Source organism: Paramisgurnus dabryanus, chromosome 24 (assembly GCF_030506205.2).
Source record: "Paramisgurnus dabryanus chromosome 24, PD_genome_1.1, whole genome shotgun sequence".
Taxonomy (NCBI): domain Eukaryota; kingdom Metazoa; phylum Chordata; class Actinopteri; order Cypriniformes; family Cobitidae; genus Paramisgurnus; species Paramisgurnus dabryanus.
The window spans coordinates 11,596,751-11,614,383 of NC_133360.1; the positions used below are offsets into that span (position 1 = coordinate 11,596,751).

Here is a 17,633-nt window from a genome sequence, read left to right on the forward strand (position 1 = left end):
AATAAGGTAACACCAGTGACAATTTTCATAAAAACTGCATTTTACAAAATTGCTGCTGCAAAGTATCAAACCACATGTTGTCAATCATTGAATACTCACTAAATTAAGTAGTTTAATCCATTTGTATTCTAGTTTTTTGCCATTCCCAAACAGTTAATCAGGTCATACCAGTGACTTAAACTAAAAGCTTCATATGAAAACATGAGATAAATGAGAAGATTTCTGATAACTGAAAAGAGACTTATATGGGCGTCTCTTCATAGATCTCTAGTAAATTGAAAGAAGGAAGTCAAGTGATGTCATCAGTGTGATTTTTATTAAAAAATAAGAGCTTTTTTGTTAAAAGGTAACACCAGTGACACAACTCCAGGGGATCACTACTTTCATTATATATTTTATAATATTAATTCAGCATTTTGTCTTTTAATGTAATTCACATCATATATTTGATAGTTATGGACACATTATTGTATTTTAAATGGAAGAAAACACAGTTTTTGATCTCAAAATAAAGCATTTCCCTTCTGTACATGACTGTGGGGACGAGCACTTCTGTGGTGCTTGGATTTCTAATTAATGAATAAAAATCAAATATTGCTACATTAATGGCTCAAGAAGGTGTAATTTTTCATATAACATATTGTTTCATTTTAAAATATATATAAAAAAATGTAACCCTAAAGAGTTTTTCAAGTGTAATGTTTCTTTAAAGGCTAGGGACAGAAAAATTGAAATTTCCGTAGAAAGCACATAAACATGGACAAAAGTCCGATTTTAATAATATGTCCCCATTAACAATATTTTTGGAGACAAAAGACTCATTTGAATCACTTAATAAATTTAAAAAGGAAATATATTTTAAAAAATAAAAATATTTTGTATTGTATTATTAAATCTTTTATGTTATCCCAGCCACAGTTCACAGAAGTGGGCGACGATCTTCTCGCAAGCATCGATCGCATTCAGCTCCATCAAATGCCTCTCAGTAAGTATCACTCTTTATATTTAAATTAGCTTTCAGCTTTGTTTCAGTTCAGGACGGTTGTTAAATACAGATTTACACCTTTGACTGTTCTCAGGTCAGTCTGTGTCATGGCTGGAGGCAGCGGACAGTGAAGCTGAATCTGAGTCCAGAACATCAGAGCTCACATTGACCGACACAGACACAGAGTAAGTCTACATTCAGCATGAACACATTCACTTCTAACATTAACCTCCTAAAATCCGGGATTTGGTTTGTCTTTTTTTTTCAGATTTCTTCCAGCTATTATGGGGGTTAGGAAGAACCAATAAATATTTTTCGTAGAACATAAGGCAGTGTATTTGTCCATGTTTGTGTACAACAGGTTCCAGTTAACACAGAATTAAGTATTATGGGGCAAAACAACAAAATAAAGTCTTTTTAAAGTCATGACTATAATTTGTATGTTATTTATATTATGTTTATATACTTACTTTAGCACAATTACACAGATACACACCTTACAGTCATATATAAAATGTTTCTTTTGGCTGTCTGTTGAATTTTAAACACTGGCGTGCACTTTTTTGTAAATAGTACTTTATCCCCACCTCATGGACAGTTTTGGAACTGCAGCTGTCAGTACATTACTGTATACGTTTCAGTGTATAGAAATTATAAATATCTTTAATTAAATATAAACATAATGTTGTACATTTAGACTAATCTTAAATTATTAAATTATTGTAGTTATGCACAGCATAAATCTACAAAATAAAAATTCACCTCATTCTGCATGAATCCACTGTAAATGTTTCTGATTTAAGAGCAACTTTATGATGTCTTTTAAGTTTCTGAGGTGTGTTAATAAATAGCACTGAAAGCTTTGCTTCATCTCTCTTTCATAGGTCTGCACAGATGACTTCCTCTAAAAACAGTAAGAGAAGAAACCAGGGGGCCGGCGTTCCACCAATCAGAGGAGGCCATGGGTAACAATAAACTTAATGTGTCTGTCTGCATCTGCGATAAATATAATCAAAGAGCATTTGTTTTACACAGTCTTGTATTTTATGTCCACAGTGATCTTCCAGAGAGGGAGGAAGGAGAAGGTGAAGAGACACCTGTTTTCAGTCACTGGGGTCCATCACGCAGGTGAACCTTTTAAAACACTCTTTGATATATTTTGCATGGTGAAGGAAATATATACACTTATATATTTTTTTTTTTCCATACAACGGTCATATGTTATGTTAATGTGATATCAGCAAGCAAGGGAAGGCACATGTGATGACAGGGAGGTGACGGTGATCAGGGCCTTGCTGAGATTCTGATTCCCCTGCGAATTGGCCATTAATATTAAAGACATCTTTTATATACTGACCATTAATATTACAAACTAAGTCCTCAGACAGATAAAGACCAATTTTTTTCTTATATTACTACCATTTACCTCATTACTGCTTCAATGATCATTATTTTACAATGATACAATGATCTTTTCAACGTACTGCACATCTGTATCAGGTTTTTGTGTATTTAATCCTGTTTCTCTTGCAGAGTGGAGGTGTGGTTGAAACCGCAGGAGTCTCTGGGCATCAGCATAGTGGGAGGACGCACTGTTATAAAGAGACTGAAGAACGGAGAGGAACTGAAGGGCATTTTCATCAAACAGGTGCTGCCCGACAGCCCAGCTGGAGCCACAGGTGCCCTTAAAACAGGAGACAAGATCTTAGAGGTGTGTGAGCCACACACACAAACATTCGGTCTCAATTTAGCTGATTGACTTTTCGGTTTGTTTAAACCCAGCTAAAGTCATTTATTGTTTTCTACATAATATCATCCTACATAATGTAAAGATCATTCTGTGAAAAATAACCTTGATATCTTTAAAGGCGGGGTGCATGATCTATGAAAGCCAATGTTGACTTTTGAAATCACCTTAACAAACATCTGGACCTTCTTTTGATAGACCCGCCGGCCGCCCCACACATACGCAACCCAGGCAACAATGTCTGTTAGTAGACACGCCCCTTACTGCTGATTGGCTAAAAGTGTGTTTTGCAAGTCGGCCCGACTCCCTTTTCCAAAGTGTTTTTCAAAAATCATGCACTCCGCATTAAAACTCAAATAAGGTTATGTCAAAGATTGAAATCAAACTAATATCATGCTCCTAATATCATAATTCGATTATGAGACTAATCCAAAAGTGCAATAAAAGTATTTTTTGTAAAAACATGTCCCCATTAAATGAACTCTTTTTCTTCCTCTCTTCTCTGTCCTCCTGTTTTTCTGTCCCATTGTCTTCTGTCTGTAATGAATACTGTAGGTGTCCGGGGTGGACTTACAGAATGCCAGCCATGAGGAGGCAGTACAGGCTATCAAAATGGCCTCCAGTCCTGTAGTCTTCGTTGTACAGAGTCTCTCCTCCACTCCACGGGTAAACCGGCCCTACACACACACACACACACACGCACGCACACACATTCTCAAACCAGTCATGTTATCTAACTCGACAGCTTTTGTAGGCTGTTATAAAAAGTAGGTAGCGCGATTGAGCTGTCTTCTAAGATGCCTTAATTTAGCTGAAATTTAAAATAAAGTATCTATTTTTTTTTTTACAAATGAGGCAATCCCTGAAAGGTTGGCAACTAAATTTAGTACAAGATTTTAGACAAAATATTTGGTCCTGCATGTGAAAACCAAGCTTAAGTCATCTTTTTGTGATTTATTGTTTACTACATAAAATCATCTATATAATGTAAAGAACATTGTATGAACATATAATCGTTATATTGATCGATTAAGATCATGTGAACGATTGAAATTAATGTGAAATCAATAATTTAGAGATTAGATTATGACTGGATTTCACAGACATGGTCACATATTGTTAATTTATCATATTAGTTTCAGTGTACTTGACATGCATGTTTTGCATACAGTATTGTCAAAGCATTCCTCAAAGAATTATTAAAATAACTTTGTGACAGACGGTTGATAGAGTTGCTGTCTAGTCATCCAAATCTGTCCTAATTTCCATTAGGGTCCTTCCTTAAAAGTCAACGGTAAACAGTTTGGCAGATTTGGAACCAAGCTGGCCACTCCATTTAAAACCCCATGATCATCTCCTGCCACTGTGCACCTGAGATATGACCCCCCCCCCATCCTCTTATTCATGGATGAATGCTTTCATTTATAAAAATGTGGCCCATTCATTTCTACTTTAACAATGACTCAATTTGGTTGGTACATGAGAACCATTTGACGTCATTGGTAAATGACGTGCCGCTCTTCCATTCATGGTTTTGCGTTAAAGGTCTCAGGCACACATTCAATGGTTAACAATCTCATATTTTTACATAAAATGACCCTATTTTTCAGTAAATGAGCCTGTTACATCCTTTAGTTGTGTTATTATTTCCCATCATGCCTTGTGCTTTTGCTTAGACTTGTTTGCGTTGGTTTATTTAGAGATGTTGGTTCATTCAAAGTAAAAAAACTCAGTTTTATGTGGTTCTTAACTCTTTCACCGCCATTGACGAGATATCTCGTCAATTAAGAGAAAACGCTTCCCCGCCAATGACGAGATTTTCCGTCTTTCGCAATACAGCTATTATCCACCAGGTGGCGCCCTTCCGCAACTTTTTAAACCCGGAAGTATTGCCCTATGGCAAGCGGCTGCATGTCCGTGTCTGTTTTAAAGATCGCTCTGAATGGGATCTCTATGAAAAGTCCGTCATAAAAATGGAATTATCTCTGCTTTTTGCTCAAAATATGGTGTTTTTGCAGAAACCTACCCATATTCAAAAGCTGATTACAAAAGAACCACTGAAGGTAGGATGAAACCGTTTTTTTTTTGTTTAAAAGCAGAGGGTCTGTTCTTTCATTTGGTATATTGTATGTTTATATATTTAAAGAAGAACATTTTCTGGAAGGCATTAAACTTTGGTGAAAATCATGAAAAACGCTGGCGCTGGCTGGCAACTTTTTTTAAAAAAACCGCTGGCGGTGAAAGAGTTAATGCTGATTGGTCAGTAACCACAGGCTATTCATGACAAAGGAGAGCTATATAAACATTATATGGACCATCTATATATTTTAGTTATTCCCAACAAGGAGCTCAGATGCAAAACACCACCACCGTCAAAAATGAGATGATGATATTACCGTATTTTCCTGACTATAAGTCACACTTTTTTCATAGTTTGGCTGGTCCTTCGACTTCTAGTCAGGCGTGACTTGTAAATCAGTATGAATTAATTTTGACATATATGAACCAAGAGACAACATTACAGTCTACAGCCACGAGAGTCCACTATATTCTGCTCCTGTATTTATGTAATTCATTGAATTCAGTGATGTGGAATGACGAGCCTACGAACTTGATGCGCGTTGGCTTGTTTGGTTAATTTAGCCTATTCAGCGTTCCAGGTAAGTTCTGCATGTTATTGTGTATCGTGTAAATAACTGCTAATGTTACGTTAACGTACGGACATCTATTCAGCCTGCTGTTCTGTGTGCTATTGTTTAGTTGAATAACTTGCCTTTCCAGATTAAATGTCTGTTCTTTGGCTTGGATTTTGTGAAAAAAATAATTTTATGTATGAGACGTGTAGTCCAATACCACTTATGTTTTTTTGTCTCCACTTATACTCCGAAGCGACTTATAGTCTGGAAAATACGGTAACCGAATGGTCTCTATACGTATTGGGGGCGGATCACATTTCGCGTCTTAAATCAGAGGGGAAATGCGTAAGCGCATTTCTAAAAAGTTGACGTTTTTTCGACTGGCTGCGGTGCCGACGCACCTGGAAAAAAGAGTTATTTGAGAGTGCTTGCCGCGCATCTACATTCGAAATAACGTATTTGTGTCCGCAAAATGTGAACCGTCCCTTACTGTGCGTTCACACCAGACGCGAAAAAAGTGCCAAAAATGCACTTTTCGCGTAGTTGGACGCTTGAACATTTTGAGTTTACTCGCTTCATTTGCGTGTGAAAGTTGCACGTGAAGTTCTAGTCATTCGAGACATTCATGCGTAAATTCGCATTATGGGAGGGGCTTATATAGCTCAAATTGATTAAACGTACCAGATCTCACTCCTCACTCACTTTCTTTCAAACAAGATCCTTTTAACTCCTGTAAAAGATGTCTTGTGTAGCGATGATGATTGTACTCCATTGTTTTGTTTTTCGGCCTCCGCTCGCTTTCTGTAATCACGTCACTGCTAGAGCAAGCTCCTGATTAGTTAACACCAGTATTGGGGAAAGTTACTTTTAAAAGTAATGGATTACAATATTAAGTTACTCTCCAAAAAAGTAACTAATTGCGTTACTTAGTTACTTTTCATGGAAAGTAATGCTTGCGTTACTTTTAAGTAATTTTGCATTACTTTTTCTTACTTGGCTAAGGCTTGATCTCTTTCAGGACTTGCAGGTGTTTTTTATGATCGCAAAAATGTCAAACTCAGGCCTGCCATCATCGTTTCAGAGTGCGTAATTCTACGATAATATGTTAAATTTAATTCAGTACGTTATTTTATTTTTAAATTGAATTAATTAAACTGAAAAGTAACTTGCATTACTTTTTTTAAAACGTAACTGAAATATTAATGTGTACATTTATAAAGTAATGCGTTACTTTACTCGTTACTTCAGAAAAGTAATATTATTACGTAATGCACGTTACTTGTACTGCGTTACCCCCAACACTGGTTAACACTGTGCGAAAATCCACCAAAGTTCACATTTTTCAACCCGTGCCGCCGGATGCCTATTCGCGTCTTTGCATTGACTTACATGTAGATCACTCGCGCTTGCCACATCTGGTGTGAATGCACCATTATACGTTCATCAAATACTTGCAATTCAAATCCACTTAATCCCAGCCGTTGCGAAATACCGATTTCTTTGCGGAATCCATTAATAGTTTGATAAAAAAATGCTCATTTAGTATTTACAAGAAAATCTGTCAGACGCACTTAGAGGGTTTTGCATCTGAGCTCTTCAAATGATGTAGGATCAGTGCAGGTTTGGTTGTTCGGTGTTCCAGTGGTTGTGTTGTACCATGGCCAGATGCAAATAGCGCCTTTCAAAAAGCACAGAGAGCTTTAAATAATAACAACGTCGCTAACAGGATAGCAATGATTGATGTCTTTCTCTGCCTGAGATAATTGATTTCGTGCACTTTCGGAAATGCACAGATCTCCTGAGCCAGTTTGGATGACTTTATGTTTGTGTTTGCAGCCTGTTTCTGTGACAGCTCCCAGCATTAGACAGCACAAAGCTAAGAGGAAAGCCGCCCAGGTGAGTTATAGACCTGTGATGTCGGGTCTCTAAGTTTGGGGCTGTCTGCCTGTAGGGTTTGGGATCCTCGAGCTGAATCACACAGTAAAATGCAAATGCTGTACTGGTGCAATTGATGCAATTTTGTCTATCTAATCTTTTATGAAATTTGTTCTTGGTGCTTTACTGCTTCGTTCTGTATTTCTGTAAGTGGATGCCTGCTGTGTCAGGATTTAAGCTAAAATGTGCACCATTCGCTGCTATAGATTCTGCAGTCTCCATAATGATGCAGTTATTATGACCCAGCTGCTTGTAACGATCCCGAAGCAGAATGCTATTTATTGAGGCACTGTGTGTCCACTGGTTCAAGTGTTTGTATACAGTAAGGATCAAATACAAACCATCACACCGACTCCGTTATAACCATAGTCACACAGAAAGGAAAATTTTGCATAGTTCTAAGGAAATGGAGTCTGTTCCCGAGAGATCCGCTGAAGAATTTCAATTTGAAATCTTTCTCTGGAGTAGCCGCATTTTGATTAAAACGTTTTATCTAGCAATTAATTTGAAACGACGGTAATTTGCCTAATAGCTCCTCCATCCATTAGTTGCATTCGGCTCCTGAGGCTACGTTAATATATTACAGCAATCGCAACACCAATCCCTCTAATTACACTCAGCAAATTTAATTAACATTTCAACCGGTATCAACAAAAACACGCTATTACGTTAGAAATAAAGAAAATAAAATGTAATCTAACGAAACCACACTTGATTTTAAAAATAGTATCAACAAAGTTTTGTTGTGTGTTGTAAACAATATTTTATATATATTGGGCACAAATATGTTTAGCTACTACTAGCATAGCAACATTAGCCCAAAGTTGCCTCGTTTTTTTATTCATTAGTCGCTAGTTATTGTTCGCTAGTTGTGTTTTTCCATCCATATCGTTTTTCCATTGTTAATTAGATATTAATCAGCAATACGCATTTGGGAGCAACGAAAGTCACATCTTATTAATGTTAATAGAGCTGCCAGAGATGCTAATAGATTCGCAAACAATGCTAATGTGAGCTACATGTACTCCAGCAGCGCTTTCATTAAAATTTGACTTGGGTTGAACTTTTACAATAGTAAATGTATAAGAACATCACAGCTATTACATTAGTACCATAGTATTACCATGTTTTTGGCATAGGCTGAGTTTTGCGGTTGTAAAACCGCACGATTTTGTAAAAATGTAAAAATTTAAACTATGTTTCATTAATAACTCAATTGATAATTGGCTCTGGTCTGGTGCCACCAAACTCCAAAAAGAGTAAAAAAATCATTTCAGTTCTTGGAATTCAGTTCTTGATGCACCTTACAAACTGTACCCATGCGACATTCATAAATGCATATTAGTCAACAAAGCTATATTTTGGGTAAACAGTAAGTATAAATTTAATCAGGTCACGTGTGTCCCGATTTTTTACCTTATAGTGCCATTTAAATACCATGGTACATAAATACAGTATGGATCATATCACTGTATATATTTCACACTGAAAAGGAATGAGATTGTATGTAACATCTGCTCAAAAGAATTAATGAATTCGGTCTGACAGTTGTAGCCCTTGGGGTCCAATAAAGGCACAGATATTATTTGGGTTGTCAAGAATCAGTGTGGGTTAAAGTACCACATATTGAGATATTGAAAACTTGAGCAGTGGCATTCCAGCAAACTATTCTTAGGACCATCACCCAAGGCTTTTTAACCACACTGATGGTTTTAGCCCACTTCTTGATTTTTTTTAGTTGTTACCATTTATGGTTTCTTCCTGTTATAGCTGTTATTGTTATTGCCAGTTGCATCACTCACTCACTCACTCACTCACTCACTCACTCACTCACTCACTCACTCACTCACTCACTCACTCATTCACTCATTTATTAACTTACTCACTCACTCACTCACTCACTCACTTACTCACTTACTTACTCACTCACTTTTGATGTAACTAATTAGCTATTAATTTTTGTCTAACAAGAGGGAGCTCTGAGAAATCTATTTCCATATGGATATAAATATTTTATTATTTTTTCAAAACGCTCCTCATTTATTTAGACTTTTGTAGATTGCCCTAACTTACATCAAAATTTCTCATTTATCTCTTAGTGCACCTTAACAATTTAGATCTTTTTGCCAACTTTCAGGGTAAAATAGCAGTTGCAGGTACTTCCGTTTACTTAAACATTTTGTTCGTATCGTTGCTATTTTACACATTCGTTTTACAAAATATAAACATAAAAACTTATAATTTGTACTAAAAACTTTATGTTCTGACATAAACCTGCATTTTTAAACCTGCAAAGCAGCTTTGAAACATTATGCATTGTGAAAGCGCTATACAAATAAATTTTAATTAGCCAGTCAAAGATTAATCGCAATTAATCACATACAAAATAAAAGTGATTTTTTTGCATAATGTGTGTACTGTGTGTAACACACATACTCATTTCAGATTTTTTTTTATATATAACATTTTTTTATAATTTATTTATATATACATAATAATTACACACAGCACTATTTTTTATGAGATTAATCGCAATTAATCTCTGCCCAGCATTATTTTAATTGAATTTTAGTTTTTAGTTTATATACGTTTTTTTTCTTATTAAGGGGATCGCACACTGGCCACGTCGAGTCGCGTCTAGGACAACTCGGAGGTATTGCAAACCGGAAGTGCACATTAAATAGCGCGAGCTTCGTCAGATAGCGTCTACTTCAAAATGCAAAATATACGTTACCAGCCAATGTTAATCGTTAATGATTTGGGACAAATATGATGTTATTTAATGTTAAACTATGTGAGTGGCGCTGTGTGGCGCGACAGGGATTTGAGCAACTTCCTGAGTCACAGCTGGGCGGCGCGGACAGGCGCCACCTGGCGGTGCCGGTGTGTGTATACTCATAGAAAACAATGGGTTCGATTTTTTTTTTTTAGAACGGCGCGGCCGGTGTGCAACACCCTTTACATTTTAGTTTTGTCCTCGCAAAAAAACGGACCAAAATATTGATGACTCATCCTGCGCTACACGTATTTTCTGCTTACGTTTTCACCTTCGCCTGTTAAGCTAAAAGTATAATTCTGTTTTTACGCATACGCCAGAGTCCGCGTACAGAACAGTGTATGCACACCGCCGGACATTTGTAACGCGCATACCTTTTAAGCGTAGGTTGTGCATGTGCGTACAGGAGAATGTAACATGTACCCCATGAAATGCATTGCATTTTGTCGCAGTGCGCCGAACGTTTGTGTACACGTATGAGTCATATATACTATGCTTTGCAACGGTGTGCGTTCGACTGTGCGCGTATGTTCGCATACACGTAAAAAATAAACTGCAAAGCAACTTTGAAACAATATGCACTGTAAAAAGCACTGTACAAATACATTTAAATTGAATTTTTGTTTTTAGGTTACATACGTTTTTTTTTCTTATATATTACTTTTTGTCATCGCAGAAAACGGACCAAAATATTGATGACTCATCCTGAGCTACACGTATTTTCTTCCGATAAAATGCTTACATTTTCACCTTCGCCTCTTAACCTAAAAGTATAATCCTGTTATTACGCATATGCAAGAGTCCGCGTACAGTACAGTGTACGCACACCGTCGGACGTAGCATGTACCCCATGAAATGCGTTGCATTTTGTCACAGTGCGACGAACGTTTGTGTACACGCACAAGTCATATATACTATGCTTTGCAACGCTGTGTGCATTCGACATTGTGCGTATGTTTCGAACTAACTTTACTCCGGGCTTTACTGTATTCACTGCAGCACTAATTCATATTCATGTCTAACACTCTGCTTTTCTTTTCATCTGTTTATAGCATCTTTCCATGGTGTGATGCAGTGATTGATCTGTCAAAGCTCTAAAGGCCCTTTGCTTTTTTGATTTCTTAAGCAGAAAGCAGGTCAGGCCAGCGCCCCCCCGCCCATGCGCCTCCCTCCACCCTACAGACCTCCCAGCCAAGTGCAAGATGAGGAACAGCTGGAGGACGAGGAGAATGAGGAGCAGGCTAAAGGTGAGTTTTCCCCTTCTACGAACATCACGAGTCATTTTGAAATGGTGCTCTGGCCTATAGTGTTCCTTCACTGTTGTTCTTTTCGCAATTTATGATCACAGTCTTGAACAATTTGAGAAAAATTCAGTCGATCGTTCATCTCTCTATAGTGCCTGTGGGTTTGGGAGAGGGGGAGGTAATCCAACTCAAGTTTGGATAGATTGTGATAAAACTAAAATATTGACGATAACTATAAAGGTAACTGTAACGATAGTATCCACACTTAAAGGATTAGTCCATTTTCTTAAAAAAAAAAAAATCAAGATAATTTACTCACCACCATGTCATCCAAAATGTTGATATCTTTTTTTGTTCAGTCAAGAAGAAATTATGTTTTTTGAGGAAAACATTCCAGGATTTTTCTTATTTTAATGGACTTTAATGGACCCCAACACTTAACAGTTTTAATGCAGATTAAAATTGCAGTTTCAAAGGACTCTAAACGATCACAAACGAGGCATAAGGGTCTTATCTAGCGAAACGAGTGTCATTTTTGGCAAGAAAAATAAAACATATGCACTTTTAAACCACAACTTCTCATCTTCCTCCGGCTGTGTGACGAGCCAGCGTAATGTAATTGTGTAAATGTAAATGTAACGTAATTGCGTAATGCCGTGGAAAGGTCACGTGTTACATATATGAAACGCACATTTGTGGACCATTTTAAACAATAAACTGACACAAAGACATTAATTGGTATCATTCCACATACAACAACGTCTTTATCTACACTTGTAAACACTGGGGCGTAGTTTCGATACGTCATCCGTGACCTCTTGATGTGATGATGTATTACGTGAGGTCGCACTGGCATGTCACAGGACCGGAAGTTGAGATTTTAAAGTGCATATTTTTATTTTTCTATGCAAAAATGACAATCGTTTCGTTACATAAGACCCTTATGCCTCGTTCGGGATCGTTTAGAGTCCTTTGAAACTGCAGTTAAGTGTTGGGGTCCATTAAAGTCCATTAAAATGAGAAAATCCTGAAATGTTTTCCTGAAAAAACATAATTTCTTCTCGACTGAACAAAGAAAGATATTAACATTTTGAATGACAGGGTGGTGAGTAAATTATCTGCTTTTTTTAAGAAAATTGACTAATCCTTTAATGTTATTTTGGTTTTAAATTTACGTGCTGCAGTCTGTAATTTCGAATAAAATTTTGATTTGCTATTCATGTTTTATTGCTCTTCAGCTAGAAAATAAATTCGTTGAAACTCATCCCAACAATATCGTTCCTTTTTACACTCTATTTTTATACTTGTTAAAACTTTATCGTTAACGTCCATAGCATTAACATCCCTATACTCTGGCTTACTTCATACTGCTGTATTGTTACAATTTTCCCAACATTTGTAAACATATCACTCTTTTGCTTTCAAACTTGATGGACAACAAAGCCTTAAGTGAATTTCTGAGGTTTGATTTTGACGTGCATGCGTGTGTGTGTGTGTGTGTGTCTCGCTGTGAATGACAGATCCCTCACCGATATATAACTTAAGGTTACTTTATCATTGACTAAAGTACATGTTCCCATCAATCAAATCAAAGCAGGCTGTTATTAGTCATGCTGTTCATATGGGAGACCGAAGTGTTGGTAGTAAATAATGGTACGAAGCTGAAGGCGTCAACATGCCTTAGTGCGAAAGTAGTACTTAAAAAATAAAAAGACTCAGCAACCTTATTTACTACAGTGTGTTCTGGATGATGCAGTCAGCAGTTTTACTAATCCCTCAATATAAGAAAACGTGTGCTCGTGGATTAAGATAACTTACATTGTGTTGGATTTATTGAATGTAAGTAAACGCAAATCTTAAAACTTGGGCCAAAACGTGTTGACAGAGGATTACGGAGCATTTGCGTTGCAATGTAGGATGTGCGATAAGACGAACCCTTGTGTCACGGTTTGCTGACTTCTATGTATTTTGGATTGCGCCCGTGTATTTAAAACCGGTATTCAGTCCACATTTAAAATCTGGGATTCAAAATGTAATTTTTTATAAATACATTTAGCATCATACAACATAGAATGAAGTAATGACAATAGTCTCATAAATATTTAAGGCGCTTTTTACAGGTAATCAAATGAAATTAAATTTGTAGCATTGACCAAGTTCATATTTATTTGAAGTCACTCGCATTGTTTAGACTCAAACTTTTCAACCTCACTTTGTGGTTTGCAATTTTGTCCTAAAAATCTCATATCTGTACGCAGTTTGAACATTCTGGCGTGTAGGACGTTGGGTGCCGACCGTTTCGGCAGCAGATTTATACGTGCTTGAGAATGACTGAATGCTACCATCTGTTAGCTTCTGCGATGAAAGAAGAAAAAGCAGACAATAGTTTGGGGTTGGAGTAGGGACCTTGAAGCGGCAATTTATCTCAGTTAAGGACATCAGTCAGACTAATGAATTATACAAGACTCGCAAGATGGTCAATAAAAGATGCCAGGTTTTTCACCGCAGCCAAAAGACGCGTTTTCCCTCCAGATTCGTCTTTGGCAGCGCTACCTGCTTCTGCATGAGTTTTAGCCCTAAAGGGATGATGGCGCTTTGTGGCCTGGGATCTTCAGTCATCATCTGCCGGGTGGAACTTGGATGCAGATGAATAACAAACATCTCCCTTTAGATTTGCAAGGAAGGGTTATTAAATAAAAAGCATTGCATTTTTGTTTTTACCAACCAGCAAATATTCTTTAAATGGGACACTTGTAGACCTCTAGGTCTCTCTCTCTCATTTTCGGTTGTTCCATGTCATTACACTTGCAGTCTATAGATGCAGAGGTGGTCCAAGGGTAAATTCCAGGGACGATGAAGGGTCATCATTTCCAGACTCATGTATCATGCATCAAGTCAGCCGCACACTACGACATTTGTCACCATTTTGCAGTCTGAGATGAATTTTAGGGATCGTAAAATACTTTTCTTGTCGTAGGGACAGAATTTCTCACGCTAAGATTTCTTCACAACCCAGCCTTTCCCCAATAGTGTGCTTTTGTGCACGCATGTGTACCGGCTACGCCTCTGCAGTCACTTTCCTTTTCTGCCTACTGTAATTACGCCTGCATGATTTATAACTCCAGTCATTCCAGTTAGGCAGTTTGGCAGGCTGTCTGGTTACACCCTGCGTGTACGAATTTGTGCAAGCGTGCTCTCGTCCGGTATGCCGTGTGAAGATTTCTGCGGATGTGTCCAGAGACCCCATGTCGGCGGATTAGAGCGTTGGACTTTAATGGACGGCAGCTAACTGTACAGCCATCAATGTCAGAGCTTTCTTCATCTCTCGCACCTCTACGGCTTAATCTCAACTGGTTATTGGTTGTTACGGAGGAGTGATGTGAGGAGCTGTGTTGATGACATCACTTCCTGTCAGGGTTTCTTTCATAGTTGATGAGTTTTTTTGACAGCCTTTGTGTGTTTCTGTGGTGTTGAATATTAATTATTGTAATTATTGCATTTGTATGTAAATGGTACGTCGTTACATTTTACATAATTACGAGCATTGTTGGGGGTAACGCATTACAAGTAACGCGCATTACGTAATGATATTACTTTTCTGAAGTAACGAGTAAAGTAAGGCATTACTTTATAAATGTACACATTGATATTTGAGTTACTTTTTTAAAAGTAATGCGAGCTACTTTTCAGTTTAATTAATTCAATTTAAAAATAAAATAATGTACTGAATTAAACCGAACATTTTAACGTAGAATTACGCACTCTTTGCGCCTGAGCGGGAACAGTTTGAGTCAGAAACGGAGATGGCAGGCCAGAGCTTGACATTTTTGCGATCATAAAAACACCTGCAAGGCCTGAAAGAAATCAAGCCTCAGCCAAGTAAGAAAAAGTAACGCAAAAGTAACTTAAAAGTAATGCAAGCATTACTTTCCATGAAAAGTAACGTAGTAACGCAATTAGTTACTTTTTTGGGGAGTAACTTAATATTGTAATGCATTACTTTTAAAAGTAACTTTCCCCAACATTGATTATGAGTCTTTAAGATTAAATTGGTTTCAGAACTGTGCGTTCATACCGCCACCGGCGAGAGCGTCAAAGTGGCCTTAAGTCATTAATTTTCAATGAGACCTGATGGCGAGCAGCGACACGTCTTGGATGGTGTGAGTGACTTGGAGAGTTGAAATCAACTCAACTTTTTGGTAATTAACTATGACGCGATTTGGTGGCAACCAATCGGGAGGCGGAAATGTTTTAGGCCAACCAATCAGAGAGCAGAAATGGATTCCAGAGAATGCATTAGAGCTTCAGAGCGTCCACTACTCCTTTTCTATAGCGTCGTTGGCAGGGCAGCCGGAGCGTTTTTTTGACACTCTCGCCGGCGCTGGTGTGAACGTACCATTACAGTTGCTCGGTATGTTCTGGATATTTTATTGACTGCTTTGCTTCAACGTCCAGGAGAAATCAGTCAACCTCTGAGTCTGAGGTCTGCCCATAGTTTGCCAAATCTATAAATCCTTTTGAAACTTGGAACTATGGTTGAGGTTTTCCTTCTGAGATTGATGTCTCAAAACTGAAGCATCTTCTACACGAAAATGCTTGCGAATGGACAGTGACTGCCAACAAGTATAAGAGTGTCAAGCTGCACAAATAATGTGTAGTAAGATAATGTGTCATGCTGCACAAATGTAAAGAGATTTTACATGCATTTGCATGCATTTGTGACTCGTTTTTATATATCGTTTTTGCAACTTTTACCCGACTCGTTGCAGGACTCTAATGTACAGTGCATTTAACTACACATTTGATCAGTGTGTATGTTTTCTGGGTATCGAACCCATCACCTATGCACAAATATGCACACATTTCCCTGACATTCACATCCTTCAGTATTTTGTCAGTATCAAGTCATTTTAAAGCAGGAATGGGGAACCCTGGGTCCTGGAGGGCCACTGTCCTGCAGAGTTTAGTTCCAACCCTAACCAAACACACCTGAATTTCATTTTCATCTAATCCTGAAGACTTCAATTAGATTTTTCAGGTGTATTTAATAAGGGTTGGAACTAAACTCTGCAGGACAGTGGCCCTCCAAGACCAGGGTTCCCCACCCCTGTTTTAAAGAATAGTTTATGTTAGAAATGTATTGCTGAAATGTGTTACAAAGACTGGGCGGGGCTAAAACCGTGGCTCGATGATGCACTGGAGCCACCAAGCCTAACCCCGCCCCTTAAACAATAGCGGGCATCCATTCAGGTTGTAGCATTATTTGAAGTTGAGAGGGATGGCACCTTTCCCGCAAGTGGGCGTGGTTTTAGCGCTCACAGCGGACACGCACCCCCCCCCCTGTTTTTCCTGCCTGTTTTTCTATGAATTATTTGATTTACTTTGTGGCTTTGCACATTTTTACACTTTTTTTCAAACACCTATTTAATATCACTTTAAACATCTCATACAGTATCTGTGGCAAATGCAAGCCTTTTTATAAGAGACGAATCTTTCATTCCTCCTCTCATCTTCTGGTTTTCTGGAGGAACGTGACTCATCGCTCCGACAAATTGGCGAGACGTCGTCTGGATCTTCTTCAGCCCGGCTTTAATTAAGAGCCACAGTGAAGCGAAGCTAATGAGAAGAAGAGGTCTCTGCACTTGCTGCAAATGTTATCTCTTCATATTTAAAATAAGAATGGAAAAAGTAGGGAGTGATCAGGAAAACCTCACATCGTATCTTCGTAGTATTTAGCTGGCTATGTCCTCTTTTTTTTATCACATTGATTATCCTTTCATCTGTTCTCTTGTGTCAGGCCGTGAGTTTGGCTCTCTTATGCTTGGCGGTGGAGGGTTGGTTTTATGAGTATCAGCATTCATTACACGGACCCTGAAACCTTGACAGCTTTCGTACATATATTTAAACCGTATTGCTTAGCCTCAGCAGTTTTCTTTCCCCGCAGAGCGCTGTATTTCGAGATTACAATGTTGTAGAGCAGTTTGATGACCTTAAAGTTCGAACTAGAGCAGATTTTATAATGTGGCGTATATTTATTTACATTTGAATTTGGCAGATGTTTTTATCCAAAGCAACTTTGATATATATTTTTATCAGTATGTGTGTTCCCTGGGTTCAAGCCCATGATCTTTTGAGCAGCTAGCGCAATGTAATATATGTACTATTATATGTAAATATATGTCAATATAATTAGAAATAACACCTCAGCTTTAAGCAGCTATAACATTAGCCCTGCCATAACATATTAGGCATATTAAATAAGGTTCAAATAATATCTCTGTTTCTCTTTTGCAGACTAGAGAAGCCGACT

At 37.8% G+C, this 17,633-nt stretch overlaps 1 protein-coding gene across 9 annotated transcripts in view; it reads left to right on the forward strand.

Annotated features, from left to right (window-relative positions):
* Positions 1 to 17,633, forward strand: part of patj (PATJ crumbs cell polarity complex component) — a 108,489-nt gene that overhangs the window by 37,744 nt on the left and 53,112 nt on the right. For 5 of the 9 annotated variants that reach the window (XM_065245254.2, XM_065245279.2, XM_065245294.2 and 2 more), the window contains 8 exons: positions 913 to 985; positions 1,080 to 1,170; positions 1,870 to 1,950; positions 2,042 to 2,113; positions 2,519 to 2,696; positions 3,288 to 3,398; positions 7,205 to 7,264; positions 11,206 to 11,326. In XM_065245254.2, the coding sequence (XP_065101326.1) occupies positions 913 to 985; positions 1,080 to 1,170; positions 1,870 to 1,950; positions 2,042 to 2,113; positions 2,519 to 2,696; positions 3,288 to 3,398; positions 7,205 to 7,264; positions 11,206 to 11,326 (787 nt within the window). The remainder of the gene's footprint in view (positions 1 to 912; positions 986 to 1,079; positions 1,171 to 1,869; positions 1,951 to 2,041; positions 2,114 to 2,518; positions 2,697 to 3,287; positions 3,399 to 7,204; positions 7,265 to 11,205; positions 11,327 to 17,633) is intronic. The other 4 variants (XM_065245271.2, XM_073813538.1, XM_065245320.2 and 1 more) reach the window with 3 other exon arrangements.